Source organism: Dromiciops gliroides, chromosome 3 (assembly GCF_019393635.1).
Source record: "Dromiciops gliroides isolate mDroGli1 chromosome 3, mDroGli1.pri, whole genome shotgun sequence".
In the NCBI taxonomy this organism is placed as follows: domain Eukaryota; kingdom Metazoa; phylum Chordata; class Mammalia; order Microbiotheria; family Microbiotheriidae; genus Dromiciops; species Dromiciops gliroides.
In genome coordinates, this window is record NC_057863.1 from 650,295,995 (window position 1) to 650,315,543 (window position 19,549).

The window sequence follows — 19,549 nt, forward strand, 5'->3', positions numbered from 1 at the left end:
AAAACAAAAACAAAAAATGTAAGTGCTTGTTGACTTCCAAACAAACACTAATGAAATCGTAGACTCAATCCCTATCCTTCCAACTCACAGTATTTTCCAATATTTTTCTTCCCTCTGCCACCTGCTATTTTCCACTACTTTCCCCTCTCCCAGTAGTATCCACTAATAATTTCGGACTACCCTCTTTCCTTTCCCCCCAAGATCTGTAGTATTTCTATAATGTAAGAGCTATAATTAGACTGGGGCAGCCAAAGCTTTGTACAAGGAACTGACACCAGGAGTGCCTTTGCATGGTACTGGGCAGGTGACTGCCAAGAGAAGCAGGTTAGCCTAGGATAAGGAGCAGGCCTGGGCATATCTGCTGGAAGCCCAATGAGAGGGATGAGTCACTCGTGGGTACAGTTCCCTAGATCTACTTTCAAAATGGAGAGAGGGAGTTCTGGAACCTTCCTCCTCTGAGCTGGATGTCTTCTTCTGAGAAGGTCTTTCTGCCTAGGGAAAGGAGGCATTCGAGGGGCCCCTGAGCACACTAAACCCCAGAAGACAGGCAGTGAACCCCCTAGAAACTGGGAATCTATCCACAGAAGAAGAAATGGGACAAGGACCAGGCTGAAGGGTTGAGAAGTTGCTTCTTGATCCTTCAGCCAATCCAGAGAGTTCCCAAAGCAGCTACTTCCCTACTCCCCTCTCCCTTTACATTACACTTTTGAGCCCTCCCTCATAGTGATCCTGTAAGTTCTCCATGCCCTAGGAACAAACATGGGCGAGTACTTAAATACAAGGTCATTTTATTTTCTTGATTGAGACCTGCTCAGCCTGGTGGGGTGGAACAAGGAGAGACTCTGGCTTGGGGTGGGACCAGCCCAGCCCAGGACACAGAAGGGAATTTGGGTTCAGGGAAGGGTGTCCCAGGGCCACAAGGGGAGGAGAAAGAGAGGAGGGAGGAGGGGATCACAGGAGGGTCCTAGCAGCAATAGCTACCAAGAGCAACCCCAGTGAGAGGCCCGGGGCCCTGGTACTTCCGTTAGTCGGTTGTTGGGAACCGCCCTTATTGGGGATCTGCCCCACATTGCTTCGATCGCTATGACCAATGACTCCGCCCCTGGCCCCTCCCTCCTCTCTGAGGGTCTCCACAGGTTTCTCGGAGTGAGAAGTGGCCTCCTCGGTGGGGGCCGGAGTCGGGCTTGAGGAGGCTGAGGTGCGTGGAGTAGATGCCGGGGTCTTTGTCACTGTCGAGTTGGGGCCGGAGGTAGCTGTGGACCGTGGCACGGGCAGCACCACCAGGGGTGGGATCCCGGGGGCAAAGTAGGTCTTGTTCCGGAGGTCAGAGTTGCAGCGGGAGCCGCTGCAGCAGGAGCCGCTGAGGGAGAAGCCGGGGCCTGTCACCCCGTCTCTGGTGCACTCCTCATCCTGCACGCAACCCCGGACGGGCATTGACACTGTCATATTGGCTAAGGGAAAGCAATGAAGGTTAGCTCCGAACTCCCAGAGGCGTGGAAAGCTGAGCGGGAGGGGGGGTGGGCAGGGAGGGGTTCAGGAAGCCCAGGTCCCAGGCTCAGCACTTTTCCAAATTCACTGAAGGTGTGGGTGAATCCCTATCCCTCCCAGGCCCTCAGTCCCCAAATTTGTAAAATGGTATCATTGAAAAGATACCAGCGTGGGGCAGCAAGGTGGCCCTGGAGTCAGGAGGACATGAGTTCAAATGCGGCCTCAGACACTTAACACTTACTAGCTGTTTGACCCTGGGCAAGTCACTTAACCCCAATTGCCTCAAAGAAAGAAAGAAGGAAAGAAAAGAAAGAAAAGATGCCAGCGTACTGGGTAGAACATGATAAAGTATAGTGCCCTGCTGCTATTGTTCAGTAGAATGTGAGGAACTGCTTCATTGTTTGCCTTTGGACCTTGAATGCCCAGCACGCAGGTGGGGGGTGGTACCCTCAGCCATGGGAGGGGACGACTTCCAATAAGGCTCTCTGAGGAGGGATGCCCCAAGACCCTGTGCAGAGCATCTTTCACTCACCTGCGCTCAGAGTGACATTTCCATCGAAGCAACCCTTGTGTACCCGGTCACCTGCATTGTAGCACTGGGCCAGGGGGGGCTTCTTGCCTGTGCAGGCCTCTCGGCTCAGCCCCACACAGCTGTAGCACTGGACGCCATTGGGCTCGTGGGCACTCTCATTCCCTGTGTTGATGATGGGTGGAGAGAGAGGAGCCATCAGTGAGATTCCCAGTCCCTGATTCCATAGACTTCATTAAGGCTTTGTCCCCTTCCCACCCTTCTGTTCTAAATCTCTGGCCCAGCCTTCAGTCCTGCTACTCCCCTGGAAGAGTGGACCCCAACCCATTCACATACAATAGACAGACACACAGACACTTGGTCATGCAGCCTTTGCTTGAAGATCTCCAAGGGGGGAAATCTACCCTATTTCAAGGCAGACTGACTTTGAAACTTGTCTAATTACTGGACATTTTTCTCTTCACTGACCTGAATTCTATCCCTCTCCAACCTGTATCCTAGAGCTGTTCCTACTTCTAACTTAGACCCAAGTGGACTCCGTCAAATGCCTCTTCCAAAGATTTCAAATAGTATTTTATTTTTTCTATGTGTAAAGACAATTGTAACATTCCTTTTTTATAAGATTTTGAGTTCCAAAATTTTCTCCCTCCCTCCTTCCCCTCCCTCCTCCCTAACACAGTAAGCAATTTGGTATAGGTTATATATGTACAATCATGTCAAACATCTTCCAAATATTTTTTTAAAGTATCATGTCCCCTGCTAAGCCTTTTCTTCTCCTGAGGAGACAACCCCCAACCCATTTCTTCAACTGATGCTCACAGGCTCTCATGGTTCCTTCACCTACCTTATCACCTTCATCTGGACTGCCCCCCAACTTCTTACTGACCTTGGAAAAATGAAATACCCAGAATTGAACTCAATGCTCCTGATGGGGTCTAACCAAGGCAGAGGACGCAAAGACTAGCCCCTTCCTAGATATTGGACATTGTCTTTTTTTTTTTTTTGGGTGGGGCAATGAGGGTTAAGTGACTTGCCCAGGGTCACACAGTTAGTAAGTGTCAAGGTCATATTTGAACTCTGGTCCTCCTGAATCCAGGGCCAATGCTTTATCCACTTTGACACCTAGCTGCCCAGACGTTGTCTTTCTTAATACAACCTAAGATTAAATTAGCTTTCTGATTCCTTGACCCTGTTGACTTCTATTGAGCTTGTAGTCCATTAAACTTCCCAGATCTTTTCCAGATGAACTGCCTAGCCATGCTGCAATCCACCCTCCCCCACCCCTCCTCTGCTGTACTTTAGAATTTTTTTTTCCTTTCTGTTGAAGTGTAGAGAAGTTTATATTTAGTCTTAGTCAATCATCTTTGGGCGGCTAGGGGTCAGAGTGGATAGAGTATTGGGTCTGGAGTCAGGAAGACTCATCTTTGTGAGTTCAAATGTGACCTCAGACACTTCCTAGCTTGTGACCCTGATCACTTCACTCAACTCTGTTTGCCTCAGTTTCTTCATCTGTAAAAAGAGCTGGAGAAAGAAATGTCAAACCACTCCAGTATCTCTGCCAGGAAAGCACCAAATGGGGTCACAAAGAGTTGGATGGACTGAAAAAATTCTGTCTTGGGGGAGGCAGATTGGCCTAATAGATAGAGCACAGCCCTTAGCATCAAGAAGACTGGGGTTCAAAGCCTGCCTGTGACACTCCCTGGATGTGTGACCCTGGCTAATTTACTCCACTCCTGAGCACTCTATACAACATTCTAAGTTCTTACAGAGAGGGAACAGTTCTGCACTGAAGAAGGAAGGTCCTCAGTAGGAGCTCCCCTATACCAGTAGGGTCTTTAAAAATGTCATTTTATTCGAGCTGGCCCAATGTTTTATTATGCCCCAGTCTTTTCCTTATCTCTCTCTTTTTTTTTTCTTGGTGGGGCAATGAGGGTTAAATGACTTGCCCAGGGTCACACAGCTAGTAAGTGTCAAGTGTCTGAGGCCGGATTTGAACTCAGGTCCTCCTGAATCCAGGGCCAGTGCTTTATCTGCTGCGCCACCTAGCTGCCCCCATGCCACTGTCTTTTGGAATGCAGACATTGTCATCCAGGATCTTGGAATCGTCTCCCAGCTTTGTGTCATGTGTAAATCTGAGGAGCATACTATCCATGCCTAAAAGCATTGATCTGTACTATTTAATAGCACAGGTCCAAGCACAGATCCCTGGGGTCCTCCACTAGAGACCAACCACTGATGGAAACTCTTTGAATGTAGCTATGCTGCCAAATCTGCATCCACCAAGCTATGTTATTGCCTGGCCTGGGTGGGTCTTGCCATCTTGTCATGGGGGGAAAAAAAGTCAAATGAGATCCTTTGTCACACACTTGGCAAAAATTCCTGTCGGCTCTACCAGCTGCAGTCCCTTGATCTGCCTGCCAGTCTAGCAAACCTGTCAAAAATGGGACAGAGTCTAGCCCAGCTCCTGAGGAAGCCCTACTGGGTCTTTGGGGTCGCTGTTTCCCTTTCTAAACAGTCACTAGCCTTCCTTTCAACGATACCGTCTGGACTGTTGTCAGGAATCAAAGGCCACATCACTGCAGGCTAATATGTAGACTCTATCCTCCTGCCCTTTTCCAGTCCTGCCTCACCTTTCACCTCCCTACCCAGTCTTCTGCTCAGTCCCCAGCCTCTTCCCTTAGACCCGAAGGGTAGGGTTTAGAGTTGGACTGAGTTCTAAAGATCACCTACTCCAATCTCTTTATTTCACAGAAGGGGAAACCAGAACCCGGACTTTAGGGAAATGACTTGCCCAAGGTCATATAGCTTGTGAGCAGCAGAGTTGAAATGCAAACCCAGATCTGCTGGTTCCAAATCTAGAGAATGGGGTTCCCGCATCCCCTCCTTGGAGTCCCGGGGCCCCTCTTGGCTTACCACTGGGGTTCAAGGGGTGTGAGGTAAGGTTGAGCTGGGCATTACACAGGTCCTTATCGCACTGCTGCAGCTGGAGGAAGGCCAGGACCCCATGCAGGTCCAGTCCTCGGTCATTCTTCCCTGCTAGGCCTGATCCGCAGCCTCGGATGGCCAGTGAGAACTGCCCATGAACTGGAGGGAAGAACCAGGCCACAGGGTGGGAATGAGAAGGGAAGGGTCAGAACAGGGAGGGTTTAAGGAGGAGGACTCAGAAGGGCAGAGGGGGAGGATCCAGAGAGGGAGGACTCAGAGGGGGAGGATCAAGAGAGGGAGGACTCAGAGGGGGAGGATCCAGAGAGGGAGGATTCAGAGGGGGAGGATCCAGAGAGGGAGGACTGAGAGAGGGAGGACTCAGAGGGGGAGGATCCAGAGAGGGAGGACTCAGAGGGGGAGGATCCAGAGAGAAAGGACCCAAGGGGAAAGATTCAGAGGGGGAAGACTCTGAGGGGGAAGCTTGTGGGGAGGACTCAGGGAGAGGTTTGAGAGGGGAGAAATCTTAAAGAGGAAGAGCTCATAATGGGGAGGGCTAAAAATGCAGAGCTGAAGAGGGAAGTTCAAAGGGAGGACCCAGAAGGGAGGACTCTGAGAGGGGAGCGGTCAGACAGGGTAGGGTTTGGGGTCTCTGAGTCAGGTGGGAGCAGAGTTTTGGAGTATGGCCCATTGAAGTCTCAGGCTAGATGCCCAGAGGTCTAGGATGGGGGGGGCAGGATTTCATGTGCTATAACTTCAGGGGAATGGGGTTTCAGCCCAAACCTGGGTGAGCCAGGACCATCTGGAAGCTTTGTTTTCCCCAGTGAAAGTAGCTGAGTGTAATAGGAAAGGGGAGGGGTGACTCAGAAACCCCTTCCTCCCAACTTCCTGGGAGTTCTAGCCATCTCCAAATCTTAGATTTATGACCCCCAGGCCCCTGGACCTCTCCATTGCCAAGGAGACCCCAAGTCAGGCCCAGTGAAGAAAATGGGCCAGGACAGGGGCTTGGGTGGAGGCCAGATTTGCCCAGAGGACTCATTCTATGCTGTCGGGTCCCAGCCATCCTCCATCTGCCAACCCCTCGCTCCAGGGGAGCCTTACTTACTGGTCTCCACAGCTCCCACAGTCTCCGTGCAGACTCCTAGGTCTGCAGGGCACGTCACCACCTTCATCTTCTCTGGGGAGCATCCTTCATCGGCCTTCTGAATGCAGCTGTAGCATTTAAGAGCTAAGGCACCTGGGAAGGGGGCAAACCCACTGTAAGAACCTCCTGCCCCTCCCTGAAGTGCTCTTGTCCTCATTCTTGTCCCTGCGAGCCCCTCTCCCCAAGCTAAGAGACCCAGAGCCTGGAACTTCTTCCCTATGACCTCCCCTCTTTGTTCTCCAGATGAAAGACCTTTCCCTGCCACCCCTTTCAGTGGGCCTTCTCCCCATCTCCCTTCTCCTTCTGTTGGCCCTGAAGTCTTCTTGGGGATGTGAGGACCTTCTCGGCAGCCTTTTCAACTGAGTTATGGCCTTTAAAGCCCCTCTCCCTGGCCTAGAAAAATCTCCTCTGTGTCCCTGTGTTTTCCAGCTGGGTGAGCTGGATGGGGGGCGGGGAGGGGGGGGTGAGCCACGCAGCCCTACCTGCCCAGAGTGTCCTTTCAGAATGGGAAGCTCCGATCTCCCTAGGGCTGGAGAGCCTGATCCCCTATAGCTAATCCTTTCTTCTAGTGCCAAGGCCTCCTTGCCCACAACCCCCTCTCCCTGGGGTGGGAAAACTTCCTTCCCTGTGACTCCCCTTTACCTGGGAGCAAGAATCTTCTCCCCTGTTGCCCTTTCCCAATGCCGGACAGACCTTTCTGGGCTCAGCCCCAGACTCTGCCTGGGCTGCGGGAAGCACCTCCCTCCCCCTCAGTCCCCTCATCCCTCCTTCCTGAAAGCAACAATAGCTCACCTGGCCCAAGCAAGGACAAGAGCAGGACGGTTGCTGTGAGGAACCCCGGGCTGCATCTCCTCTTTGTCTCCATGGCCTCTCGGTCCTGCTTCTTCCGAGTCCCCCAGGGTGTGTCAGCTCTGCACCCTGGCTGGGCCCTCTTACCTGAGCCCCAAGATGAGTAACTGCCCCCAGGCCTTCACTCTCTCCTCCCCCAGCCCAGCCCAACCCAGCCCAGCTCTGGGGCGGGTCCTCCCTTTTCCTTGCATCACATCCCAGCAAGAGACAAGGTCCGGCCTCTGACTGCATCTGAGAAGGATGGGAGAATCCTGGCCCAAACAACAGGAGCCCTGCCCTTGGGCAGCTGGGTCTGGGAAGTGACTGGGTGCGGTAGAGGGGGCAGGAGCCAAAGAAGGGACCAAGCCCACCGCTATTCCATCGAGTATCGTTCCAGAGCTCTGCAAGAGACATCTATCTAGTGGTCCAAGCCCCTCATTTGACAGATGAAGCCCAGAGAGGCTAAAGTGATATGGCTGAGCATTTCCCTCAGTCTCAGTTTCCCTATCTGTAAAGTGGGGATAATAACAGCTCCCGCCTCATAGAGTCGTCATCGTGAGGATTAAATGAGACAATAGATGTAAAAGCATTTTGCAGACCTTAAAGTGTTACATAAACACCAGTTAGGATTCTCCAGAGGCCATGGGAGACTTCCTGAGTCAAGGGTTCTACATCTCTACCTGTATTTTCTAGACAGGGATCCCTGGGTCTAGAACAGCCAAACCACTTGCCCAGGGGCCCATCATGAACTTATTATGGGGGCTGGCCAGGGCTAGAACTCCAGGCTCTTAATTATCCAACCCATGAACACATCATGGCTGTCTTCCCAAACAGTGCCAGGAAGCTGTAGGAGAGGAGGCCTTCACAGGCCAGAGATCAGAGAATGAGGAACCCATTGCTACCCCAGCATCCCAGGAGCCTGAATCTAAAGTGGGAGGGAGTTGTCCCTGGGCCCCAGTCTGTATCTCCCCCAGCTCCCCTGTTCTTTTTTTTTTTTGTGTGAGGCAATTGGGGTTAAGTGACTTGCCCAGGGTCACACAGCTAGTAAGTGTTAAGTGTCTGAGGCCGGATTTGAACTCAGGCACTCCTGAATCCAGGGCCGGTGCTTTATCCACTGTGCCACCAGCTCCCCTGTTCTAAGCTTTAGGGGCCCAGGAAGCAGGAGGGGGAGCGTGGGAGCTGGAGTTTCGAGGGCGGGCCCCAAACCAGAGCTCCCTCCCCAAACTGGCTGGACCGGAGAGACAGGCATCTGGGGAGCAGGGCTGGTGAGGGGTGGCTTCTGTCTGGGCCTGCAGGACCCCTCAGGTGACTCCCTAACCCCAACTCTGCTGAGACACGGACTGAGACCCCGTCTAGTCCGACTGCATCATTTTAGACAGGTTTGGAAACTGAGGCCCAGAGAGAGAAAGAGCTTGTGTCACTTTAATCAAGTCCTTTTCCTGGGAGATTTCGGTTAACGACTTTATTAAATGCTGACATTTAGGCAAGTTTCCAGGTCTGACTTTCCCTGTTTTGACTCTTCCCCTGCTGACTTTCCATATTCTCTGTTCTAAGGTCCCTTTCAGTTCTGAGATACGGTGCCTGATGTCCTAAGGAGCTTTGCAGGTCTAAAATCCCAGGATTCCTATGGCTGAGACCTACCTTTCCAACTGCAGAGAATTAAAGTGCAGAAGGAAGCTCAGACTAGTTGGACAGTTTTATTATGGACTTCCAAAGGTACTATGAAAAAGAGATTGAGGATTTCACATAAAATCCTCTTTTGTTTGCTGTTGTGCGAATGGGGAAATCTCTATTTTTGTTTTGTTTTGTTTGTTTTTTGCCGGGCAATGAGGGTTAAGTGACTTGCCCAGGGTCACACACCTAGTAAATGTCAAGCGTCTGAGGCTGGATTTGAACTTAGGTCCTCCTGAATCCAGGGCCGATGCTCTATCCACTGCACCACCAGCTGCCCCCGAAATCTCTTTTTTTATTGTTTAAGTTAAAAAATAAAGCCTGAGACCATTAAAAACAGGCGTGGAGATGGGCGCTGGCATCACACCCTCTAAGCCAGAGGTTCTTAACCTAGAAGCTACTGATAAATCTCAGAAGGTCCATGGATTTGGATGGGGAAAAAATAAAACCTTCTTTCAGTGTTCTTGGTTTCTTTTGTAATCCTACACTTGTGATCTTCAGCGTTTAAAAACAATATTCTGGGGGCAGCTAGGTGGCACAGTGAATAAAGCACCGGCCCTGGAGTCAGGAGGACCTGAGTTCAAATTCGGCCTCAGACACTTAACACTTACTAGCTGTGTGACCCTGGGCAAGTCACTTAACCTCAATTGCCTCACCAAAACCAAACCAAAACAAAACAAAAAAATGAGGGGAAAAAACAATATTCTGAGAATCTCAAGGCTTCACCGGATGTCAAAGAGATCTGTCCCAGTACAACCGTTCAGAACCCCTCCTCTTGACGTCCTTAATTCTTTCTATCGCCGGTTTTGGTTTGGGATCGAGTGAAAGGAGGAGGCTCTGGGTAAGACTGGGGGAGAAGGACCACGCGGGCAGAAGCGAGCAGCTACACAATATATGCGGAGGGAGGATCAAGGCTTCCTTTCTAAGGGTGGGGCTTCAGGCTTCCTGCGGGTCATGGGAGAAGGAGGGGGACCTGAGGCTTCCTGACTCACACTCGCTTCTGAGCCCCAGCCCCCTCCTCAAGCCCACAGGGTGTTATCTGCGTGTCATTTCCCGGAGTCCCTTAAAAAAAAAAAAACTGGGAGAGCTGGGACACAGTTTCCTCCAAACGTGAAAAAAAGGGCAAAGACTGGGGACCTCTAAAGATCTTAATCTGGTCCCGAATGAAAATGGGGGCTGGGGGATGAGGAGCCCTGGGATGGGGGCTCAATACTTCTAGGTCCCTGAGACCAGAGACAAAAGGGGGTGTCCTGAGAAGTGGAGGATTGGAGGAGCACGACACCAGGGTTGCGTGCAAACAACAAGAGCCACGATTGTTTTTCCTCAGTGTTTAATTTAACCTCACAGGCGCGTCAATAAATAAACCTTCCTCCCCCGCCCCCGCGCGCCCCAATGACCGGAGAGTCCGCGGGGTGAAGCCGTCAGCCTCCTCAACCCGGGCACTTGGGAAGCCTAACTCGGACCGGCCGAGCAGGGGTAGCCCCCAGGGCGAAGACGACTGTTCCCAGGGGACTGGCCTTCCTGGGAGAGAATTCGGAGGGAGAAAGCGCTAGGGGTACTATAGAACACTGAGGGTACGAACGGAAGGCGGGGCCTCCCGGGGAAAGTTACCAGCTACGTAGAACACTGCGAGTACGAACGTTCGGCAGAGGGCGGGGCTTCCCCGGGAAAGTTACAAGCTATAGAACACTGAGGGTACGAACGTTCGGCAGAAGGCGGGGCCTCCCGGGGAAAGTTACAAGCTATAGAACACGGGGGTACGAACGTTCGGCAGAGGGCGGGGCCTTCCCGAGAAAGTTACGAGGACTAGTACGCCCGGGCTTTAAACTTTGAGCAGTGGGTGGGACCTCGTTGGGGGCAAATTCATAGCTTCTGGGATCGAGCTGGAAGGGACCTCAGAGGTTAGCTCGTCTAACTTCATTTTACAGATGGGGAAAGTGAGGCCCAGAAAGGCCAGGAAGGCCTGGGCTTTGTCACTACTCGGCAGTAGAGGAGGTGCGGTTGGGGCAAGTTCAGACGAGGTGGGACTTTCGGGACAGTTGAGCAGGCCTGGATCAGGGGGCGTGGTTCTCATCCGCCGCTGTCACGATGACGTCCATCCAGATGCGCATGGCCTCTGGGCTGGGGGCCACCATATAGAAGAGCCGCTCGTAAGTCTTGACGCAGAATGTCAGGCGGGGGCGAGGGCTCTGAAGGATGAAGGGGTGTGAATTGGGTGTCCCTCCTCTCGGGCCCCAGCCCCTGCCTACACTCCGAAGGGACCTGAGATGATTCCCTCCCCACCACCACCACCAAGGGTGGTTTAGGGTGTGTATTTTATGAAGTAGGCCTCCTCACAAAGTCAGGCATTGAGAGACCTAGTCCAACACTCTGGGGATGCTGAGGCCCAGAAAGAAGCAATGACGTGCTCAAGGCTAGAGAACTACTCAGGGGCGGAAACAGTCCTCACACCCGGGATCTTTAATTCAAAATCCAGGGCTAAGAATGAGCCGAGTCCCAACATCAGGACTGGAAGAAAGAACTACTAGGGGAGAGAATGTCAGAAATGGGAGGGACATCTATTCCCATCTTCAGGTGGGGGAAACAAGTCTAAAGGTTCAGCCCTTTAAGGCTCTCAGCTGTCACTCGGGGCAAGAGGGCTGGGGGAGGGGGGAGCCCACGTGGTTTTTTTCTCTCTCTTTTTTTTTTTTAAGAATAGGGGCAGAGCAGCTAGGTGGCGAAGTGGATAGAACACCGGCCCTGGAGTCAGGAGTACCTGAGTTCAAATCTGGCCTCAGACACTTGACACTTACTAGCTGTATGACCCTGGGCAAGTCACTTAACCCCAATTGCCTCACTAAAAAAAAAAAAAAAGAATAGGGGCAGCTAGGTGTCGAAGTGGATAGGGCACCAGCCCTGGAGTCAGGAGTACCTGAGTTCAAATCCAGCCTCAGACACTTGACACTTACTAGCTGTGTGACTCTGGGCAAGTCACTTAACCCCAATTGCCTCACCAAAAAAAAAAAAAAAAAAAAAAGGAAGAATGAGCGACATACACACAAAAAGAATGAGTTACTATGGGGGAAAGGAAGCTCACCTTGAAGGCACACCGCAGGTGGTCATAATATACCTCTTCTATGGCTTGGAAGTAGATCACTCCCTTCAGTTTGGTCTCCTCCTTGTCTGAAATATGGAGAGAACAGGGAAGCGTTTGTTTTGGGGTGTCATGCGGGAGGGAAGGCAGGAAGGCATGCAGGTTGAGTTTACAATGGGTCACTCCAGCAGTCAGGACGGTGGGTGGGGAATGGGTTCAATAGCAGAGGTTGAGGTCAGGGTCCAAACTGGAGCCTGAGGTCAAAGGTCCTTAAGATTACAACAGTGAGGTCATCAAAGCCTGGAATTTAGAGGCGCAGGGACTTTGGAGAATATTTCATAGAGGAGGAAACTGAGGCCAAGCCAGGATTTAGAACCCACAATTTAGGCTTTGAGAGGGTTCCCCTAGCCTCCTATTTAAACGAGGAAAGGTGAGGTTGGCAGTGGGGAAGGAGGGTCACCCCTCACCAGCGTAGTAGGCGAGCCGGCGGGCATGACGGTCGAAGCAGAACCACCGCTTCTTCCAGGTCTTGATCCGACCCCCCACCTTCACCAGCGGCCCCCGGCAGCAGCCGCTGGTCACCCGCACATGAGGACAGCTTTCTGGGCTGTGGCCCCAGCGTTCTAGGTGCTGGTGCAAGTCCAGAACCCGGGGTCCTGGTGGACGGGGTGGCGGTGGCGGCGGAGGCGGGGACTGAATGAGGGGAGACACAGTCAAGGTCTAAATAGCTCCCAAAGCAATGAGGAGTGGAAGCAAGGAGCTAGTCCAGCCGGGGTGGGCTGGGTTCTACCAGTGGCTCCCTTGGAGTTTGTTAGAAATGTGTGCCACCAAGCCTGTGTGGCAGGTAGGGCAGGTAGGGCAGGGGCTGTCTTTACTTGACAGGAGAGGAAATGCTTTCTGAAAAGGTGGAGCCACCACCATTTCATGGGATTAAACATTGGGAGGTCTCATCCAAAGAGGCATTTTACAGAAACCGAGGGCCAGAGGGGGGAGGGGGAGGGGGAGGGAGCAGATGTGATGGAGATGAAGACTGATGTGTTCGGGAGTGCACTGAGAGCCATGGGGGTCAGGAAGGACCTGGTTGCATGAGAGGATGGAAAATCAAGGGCTGGGGCATCACTGACCATGATGGCTGGAATCGACCGGGCCTCCTCCTTGCTCCTCTTCATCCCCTCCTGTGGGGGTCACAGTAGGAAGGAGAATCAGTGGGGACCAAAGGCCCCCAAACCTGGGATCCCGAGCCTGACCCAGCCATGCAGGGATGGGATCGTACATTCAGGTGTCTAAGGAGTTGGGGGCTGGTGGATGCAGATGGCAAGGTGCCTGGGAGATGGGAAGAGCAGGGTCCCCAGGGAATCGGGCAGGTGAGGACCCCTCCAGTCTGGGGCGCTCACCCGAGCCTGCAGCAGTCGCTCTCGTTCTGCCATGGCCTGCTGAAGCAGCTTCTCCATTCGAAGGATATCAGGATGGGGGACTCCACAGCTGCAGGACAAGAAAGTCCCAGGAGTGCCACCCGTGTGCCCTGGGGCCCTCCCTCCTCCATCCCACTCCTATTTCCTCCTCCTTCTCCTCCTCACCTGGTTCCAGGGCTACAGTTCAGCAGCTGGTACAGGGGGTGTCTCTGGGGGTCCCCTGGTGGGGGTGGCAGGGCAGAGGCCTCCAGGGGCCCTAAAAGGAAGGGAAGGGGCTCAGGGAATTCTCGTACTCCTGCCTTCATCCCACCCAAGCCCCATCTCCATCCTCACTCCCATAATCCTCTCTAATGGGGGACAAGACACTCACGGCTGCAGTGCAGGGACAGGGGTCTAGCAGACCCCCTCTGTCGGGGCCGGTCTCCTTTTCTCCGAGGCAAACTCCCTGTTCTCTGGAGCCCGAAGGAGCCCTGGAGGGGAAGATGGGAGGAGATGTGGGGAGAAGAGAGGGAAGCACAAGTAAGGGGCCATCAGCCTGGGTCTGCTCCCCACACCCTGCCAGCCTTGCTGGCCTTCCCAGTTCTCCCTAAGCCCAGGCCCCACCTGGAGGGAGCTGTGCACGGAGAAGAGGCAGGAGGAGCTGGTGCTTGATGCTGGGGCCGAGGAATCCTGTAGTACCAGGAGCTGCCGATCTGTCTTGTGGGTGAACAGGAGCTGGACAGAGGATGCGGGTCAGGCCCGAGGGAGGGAGTGGCTCGGGAATTCTCACATGCCTGGGGGGGAGGGGGGGTTTCTGTTACCTTGGTCAGGGCCCGGCTCTGCTCAGAGAAACTGTTGTCTCCACTCTGGGTCCCCTGCAGGTGGCTGAGTTCTAAAAGCCGATTGCGCTCCTGGGTGGAGGGAGAGTTCAGGAAGTTGGCAGGGGCTGGGGGGTGGGGGGCACACATATGGAGCCTGAGGGCCCCCCAGGAACCCTTGCCTTATGGCACTCACAGGTTTCTTAGGCCCATTTTACAACAGAGAACAATGAGGCCAGATAGGAAGTGAGTGACCACATCCCATAAGCCAGTGAGTGATGGCTTGGGGCTCCGGGCTGGAGGCCCCTTGAAGCCTGTCCTGCGGGACACATGGGACTTAAGACTTGCTCACCTGGCTCAAGGCCTGCAGCGCCTCTTCCTTCTTCTGACTCAGGCCATGCTTTTCCGCTAACATCTGTTCCACGAGTGAGCCCAGCTGCTCCTCTAGGACCCGGATTCGACGCTGAGAAGACCCCAAAGGCTCAGACAGTTGCAGAAAGCCCCTGGTGCCCTGCCTGCTGTCACGCCTCAGACCAGGGAGCCACAGGGTCCCAGGGTCCCAGAGGGGGGAACTGGAGGAGACCTCAGGGGCCATCTATTTGAACCCAGGCCGGAGAAAGAAGCCTCATTAGCCAGCCAGGGGTCCCCTGGCCTCTGCCTGCAGACCTTTAGGGTGGATGGGAGTGCATGGCCCCCAGGCTACCCAGCTCCCTCAAGGAGCCACCCAGAGAGGCAAGACACAAAGACATACAGTGAGGGAGGGAGGCGGAGTTCTTCTGGGGGCTCACCTTGTGCTGGGCCAGGCTCCCCTGTAGCTCTCGGATCTTGGGGTCCAGCCCCTGGTGCCCTGGCCCATCTACTTCCTCGTCACGACTACTCTCCTTCTCTAACTGTTGGAACTCCAGATCCTCATAGGCCCGATGAGCAGCATCCAGCTGCTCAGATACCTGGGGAGGAGGGAAGGGCTGGGGGATCGGGGAGCCTGGGCCCCTGAGAGGAGCTGGGGGACCAGGATGCCTGGGTCCTGAGGGGGGAAGCACCATTCACTTACCTCCTGGACCCCCTTCAACAGTCCCTCCCTGTCCCCCTCAGGCTTGGAGTCCAGTTTGGCCTGAGCCTCCTCTAGCTTCTGCTGAAGGGCCTCCATCCGGGCCCGGGCCTCCCTTAGACGCTGCTGCTCCTGGCAGGACAAACCACAAGAAGTAGAGACTGAAGCCCTTCTTACTTCTCCAGATCCCTCATGTGCCAGAAGATAAGATCATGGCCATGACACAAGGCCAAGAGATGGCAGGATTGCAATCAGGAAGGGCCTTTCCCTTAGAAATCACCTATTACCACTCCTTCCTCTTTTCCACCCCCACCCGGCACACTTTACAAATGAGGTAACAGGCTGGGAGAGGGGCAGGTGCTTGTCCACAATCTGATAGGCCCTTGGAAAGGGAGGGAAAGAGAGAGGCCTGAAACAGGAAGCAGGACACCCGGGGCCTAGGCCCAGGCTAGCTGTGTGACCTTGTCCAAGTCCCTGCCCCAACTGTGCTTCAGTTCCCCCTTGTAATAAGGGGCCCTCCTTCATGCTTCCTTTAGGGGAGGAATGCCTTAAGTGCTCTGTGACCCTGGACAAGTCACCGCCTTTCTGGGCTTCACCGTCTTCCAGAATCACCCTAGCATCATGGTCGAGCAGGAAAAACAACAGTTTTGATGTCAGGAGCCTGAGCTCTGTCATTTACTAGCTGTGTGACACAAGGCAGGGGCTTCTTTGGGTCTCAGTCTGATGGTCTCCCGGGTCCTGGACTTGTCTGACATTCCATGTTTTCTATTCTAAGCTCCTTTCAAGTTCTAGGTCCTCTGCCTTTAGGCTTACACCTAGGCCCCTGTAGTCTCACTGTCCAAGTGTAAGGACTTGGGACCTTTAGGAGACCTGGTTTTCCTGTGATTTTAGCATCGTATCCTGCTCTGTGCCTCCCTTTTTTCATCTGCGCAATAGGAGAACAACCCCCTTCTGTCGACACCAGATGAGAGGCTGAGGGAGTCTCAACCCACCCCCTCCTCAGGACCATGGGCCCCCCCTCCACACACCTGCTCCCTCTGCTCCCCCGCCTTCTGCTCAGCTGCCTCCTGCTGCCTCTGAAGCTCCCGCAGCTGCTCCTCTTCCCTCTGGACAGTCACCCGCTCGCCAGCCAGTTCCCCTCCAATCAAAGCCACCTCTACCTCCATCTGCGGTGGGGGTGGGGGCACAGGGGGAGTTGAGGGCCTAGATCTCTGGGTGCATGAGGGGAGGGGACGAGGGGGATCAGGGGGTCTGGGTGACTATGGGGAGGGAGCTGGGAGGTTGGAGAAGTGGGGTCCCCAGTGGAGGGATTTGGGGGAGCTGGGGGTCTGGGTGACTGAGGGGAGAGGGCTGAAGGAAGCAGGACACTGGGGTGCGCACCTCAATCCTCAGCTCCTTTCTTTGTTGCTGCAGCTCCTTTACCCGCTGCTCCATCAGGGCCACTCGGGTCAGCGCCTCTAGTTGCTGCCCCCTCAGCCGCCGGGCTGCCCCTCTCAGCCCCTCTACCGCGGGTGTCTCAGGGGGCGGGGCTTCGCCCTGAAGGGGGGAGGCACGTGGTCTCACTGCTTGGTCTCTGGGTCTCATTCTTTTTGTCATTTTTGGTCTATTTTGGTCTGTCTGGGTTCATCTCGGTGTTTAGGTCACGGTCTTTCTGTCTTGCTGCCCTCCTAGTCTTTCTGTCTCTGGTTGTCCTGTATCGGTGTCTCTCAACTTCTCTGTCTTTATGTCTTTGGGTTTCTCAGTCTGTCTCTATCTCTATCTCTGTCAGTCGGTGTCTCTGGCTCTCTGTAATTGTCTCTCAGTGTCTCTCAGTTTTTCCGGACTTCTGTGTCTGGCTTCCTTGTCTCTCTCTACCTCGGTGTCTCTGGGTTTCTTATGGTCTCTGTCTCTCTCATTCCCTGTCTCTGTCACTTTCAGTGTCTCTGGCCACCTGTGTGATTCTGTCTCAGTATTTCTCCGAACGTCTCGAGGCTTTGTGTCTCTGCCCTCCACCCCCCCCCCACCCCCCAACCAGGTCTCAGGCTCTCACCTGGTCCCGACCGCTTTCCGTTCCGCTCCCCTCTTCATCCTCCTCTTCTTCCCTGCAGGCTGTGCTGGGGGCCCGGGGCTCCCCAGGGGCCTCGGAGACTCCTTGCTCGCCGGTCTCCCCGACTTCGGATTGGCCCTCAGGGTGATCAGACCCCTCCTGGCTCCCATCCTGCGGGCTAGTCGGGACTCCCATGTCTCTCCGCCTCCGGGACTGCCTCCGGTCCAGGCTCGGGGGACTGCTGGGAGAGAAGGGACTGAGGGCAGGGCTCCAATCTACGGCGGCTCTGGGGGCGGGGCCTGAGGGGCTTGGGACCAGAGTGTGGGGGCTCTGAGCTGGAGGAGCAAGGGGGCTCAGGGATTGGATAAGGGGCTCAAAGGATGGGACCTATGGAACCCCCAAAAGGAAGAGAGGGCTCAAAGGGCGGGACCGGAGGGGCTCAGGGAGCGAGCCCCCGAGGACAAGGGGGTTCAGGGGGTATGGCCTATGGTACCCCGTAAAGAGCAAGGGAGCTCAGCGGATGGACCTGGGAGGGCTCAATGATTGGGTGTGGGTCTAAGCAGGGGTGGGATCTGAGCATCTCCGAGAAGGGAGAGGGCGTTCAGCAACGTAGGAGGGGGCTCGGACGGTCAGATCGGAGGGGCTCCGGGATTGGGCAGGGGGCTCAGGGGGTGGGACCGAACGTGCTCAGGAACCAAGCCAGAGTTCTGGAGGCGGGCTCTAAGATGAGCTAGGGGCGGGACCTGAGGCTTGGGGAAGGCTCCTAAGGAGAGACCTGATGGGCTAATGAGGGGCTGAGGCCCGGCAGGGTTGGGGCAGGGGGCGTTCCGGGGGCTCAGATCGCGGATCTTGGGGTCCCAAGTTCCTTGCTGGAAATTGTCTTCATCCTTCTCGCTCCGCTCACTTTACCTCTACCAGCCCTTGGCCTAGAGGAATGCCCGGGAAACCCCCTCTTCCCAGGAGCCGAGTCCGACCACCTGTAAACCGGACCCTTACCCACCCGGCGCTCTAGGTCCCCGGGACAGGGGCTTCCCTCTCTTCCGCACTGGGGAGCCCTGGCATTCTGGTTAACACAGACACACACAAACATAAACACGCACTTCTTCAGGGACCCAGGTGCCCTAACCCCCCCCCCCATGCCCCTCGAGGGACCCAGGCGTTCCTCCGGAACCTAGGTGTTCCAATCCCTAGCCCCAGCACCCTCAGAGCCCCAGGTGTCCAGCCCCCTCACCTGCTCTGTCTCCTCCGCAGGCCTCTCCCTGTTCCCAGAGCCCTGGCCTCTGCCCACGGGACAGGTGGCGGGGGAGAAGGGAGGGGCCGCCCCCCTGCAGGAGCCCGGATGCGGGGGGAGGGGGGAAGTGGGAGGAGAAAAAGAGGAGAAAGAACAGGTCTGGCAGCTCGGCAGGAACCAGGTATCTGGCCCTTCCAGTGCCCACACCCTGGGAAACAGGCGTCCTGGTCCCCCTCCCCATGGGGAGAGGGGCAAACATTTCAGGCCCCACCCAGAAGACCCAGGCATCCAGTCTGGACTCTCTTCAGGGCCCCAGATGTCCCTCCCTCCCCTGCCCCCCAGCCCAGTGCATGATTTACCAGCCCCCAAACTCTCAAGGACAGAAGCACCCAATTTTCCCTCTTCCAAAACCAAGTTTCTTGTGTCCCAGCCCCTAACTTCTCGTCCCGTGGGACAGGGCCTGCAGGCGGAGGGGTGGGGTTGTTCCCCTCTAATGACCCCTTTGGAAGGGCTGGGACCGGTTAGGGGGCCTGGGGAGGGGGCCACCCCACAGTGAGTCATGGGGAGGACCTGCTCCGTCCCTGTGCCACATTGGGAGGGGGGGGTCACTGGAGGGAGGAGCTCAAGGTCACCGGGCCAGACCCTTCCTCTCTGGGCAAAAACAGGAAGTTTAAATAAAAATTTCCACCTCCCTCCTCCCCAAACATCACCCGAATGGGCCTGTTGGGCTCCCCGAGGGAGAGCCTCCTGGACGGCCCTGCCTACCCTAAAGAGTAGTCATTGAATCCAAAGCCCCAGGGGTCAGTCCCTCACACCCTGTCAACATACACCCTCTAGTGGTGATCGACACCAAGACAAGCCTTCTCTTCGGCCTTTGGCCAGGCAGCACAGACTTTTTTTTTTTAATTCTGTGAACCACATTTTTTTAAATTAATTAATTAATTAATTTGTTTATTTATCTATCTATCTATCTATCTATCTATCTATTTATCTATTTATCTATTTATCTATTTATCTATTTATTTATTTATTTATCTATTTATTTATTTATTTATTTATTTATTTATTTATTTATTTATTTATTTATTTATCGAGGTAATTGGTGATAAGTGATTGCCCAGGGTCACACAGCTAGTAAGTGTGAAGTGTCTGAGGCTGGATTTGAATTCAGGTCCTCCGCAGGCCTCTCCCTGTTCCCAGAGCCCTGGCCTCTGGATTTGAATTCAGGTCCTCCTCAATCCAGTGCAGGCTCTCTATCCACTGTGCCACCTAGCTGCCCCACAGCACAGACTCTTAACCCAGGCCTCCTGCCTCAGCAGTCGAACTGACCTCCCAGGGTTGTTGTGAGGTTCAAATGAGATAATATTTGGAGAGTGCTTA

The 19,549-nt window shown here is 54.4% G+C and overlaps 2 protein-coding genes across 5 annotated transcripts; both read right to left on the minus strand.

The window, feature by feature from the left end:
* Positions 1-787: 787 nt before the first annotated feature.
* Positions 788-7,030, minus strand: LYPD3 (LY6/PLAUR domain containing 3). Its single transcript, XM_043996063.1, has 5 exons — positions 6,876-7,030; positions 6,045-6,176; positions 4,931-5,101; positions 2,021-2,182; positions 788-1,451 (listed from the first exon to the last, which is right to left on the minus strand). The coding sequence occupies exons 1-5, from the start codon at positions 6,946-6,948 to the stop codon at positions 952-954; spliced, it is 1,038 nt and encodes a 345-aa protein (XP_043851998.1). The 5' UTR covers positions 6,949-7,030; the 3' UTR covers positions 788-951.
* Positions 7,031-9,898: 2,868 nt separating this feature from the next.
* Positions 9,899-18,261, minus strand: PHLDB3 (pleckstrin homology like domain family B member 3). 4 transcript variants are annotated; one of them, XM_043999223.1, is made up of 16 exons: positions 18,170-18,261; positions 16,942-17,179; positions 16,293-16,448; positions 15,941-16,078; positions 14,916-15,044; positions 14,653-14,811; positions 14,217-14,327; positions 13,868-13,957; positions 13,671-13,781; positions 13,438-13,537; positions 13,233-13,323; positions 13,050-13,137; positions 12,780-12,830; positions 12,123-12,348; positions 11,659-11,744; positions 9,899-10,771 (listed from the first exon to the last, which is right to left on the minus strand). In XM_043999223.1, exons 2-16 carry the CDS (start codon positions 17,131-17,133, stop codon positions 10,637-10,639), a joined length of 1,863 nt encoding a protein of 620 aa, XP_043855158.1. In that variant the 5' UTR covers positions 17,134-17,179; positions 18,170-18,261; the 3' UTR covers positions 9,899-10,636. The 4 variants fall into 4 exon arrangements, with proteins under 4 accessions (XP_043855158.1, XP_043855159.1, XP_043855157.1 ...); XM_043999224.1 differs by having other exon boundaries at positions 16,942-17,176; positions 18,170-18,258; XM_043999222.1 differs by lacking the exon at positions 18,170-18,261 and adding an exon at positions 17,714-18,011.
* Between the last annotated feature and the right edge of the window lie 1,288 nt (positions 18,262-19,549).

What these genes read in the sequence shown, in the direction of transcription:
- LYPD3 (XM_043996063.1), bottom strand. Translation starts at nt 6,948, where the DNA reads ATGGAGACAAAGAGGAGATGCAGCCCGGGGTTCCTCACAGCAACCGTC. An exon ending in TGTGGGAGCTGTGGAGACCA is followed by an intron (nt 5,102 to 6,044) that starts GTAAGTAAGGCT and finishes TCTTCCCTCCAG; the next exon opens with TTCATGGGCAGTTCTCACTG. An exon ending in ACACCCCTTGAACCCCAGTG is followed by an intron (nt 2,183 to 4,930) that starts GTAAGCCAAGAG and finishes TCATCAACACAG; the next exon opens with GGAATGAGAGTGCCCACGAG.
- PHLDB3 (XM_043999223.1), bottom strand. Translation starts at nt 17,133, where the DNA reads ATGGGAGTCCCGACTAGCCCGCAGGATGGGAGCCAGGAGGGGTCTGAT. An exon ending in CCGTGCACAGCTCCCTCCAG is followed by an intron (nt 13,538 to 13,670) that starts GTGGGGCCTGGG and finishes CTTCCCCTCCAG; the next exon opens with GGCTCCTTCGGGCTCCAGAG. An exon ending in AGCGACTGCTGCAGGCTCGG is followed by an intron (nt 12,831 to 13,049) that starts GTGAGCGCCCCA and finishes TGACCCCCACAG; the next exon opens with GAGGGGATGAAGAGGAGCAA.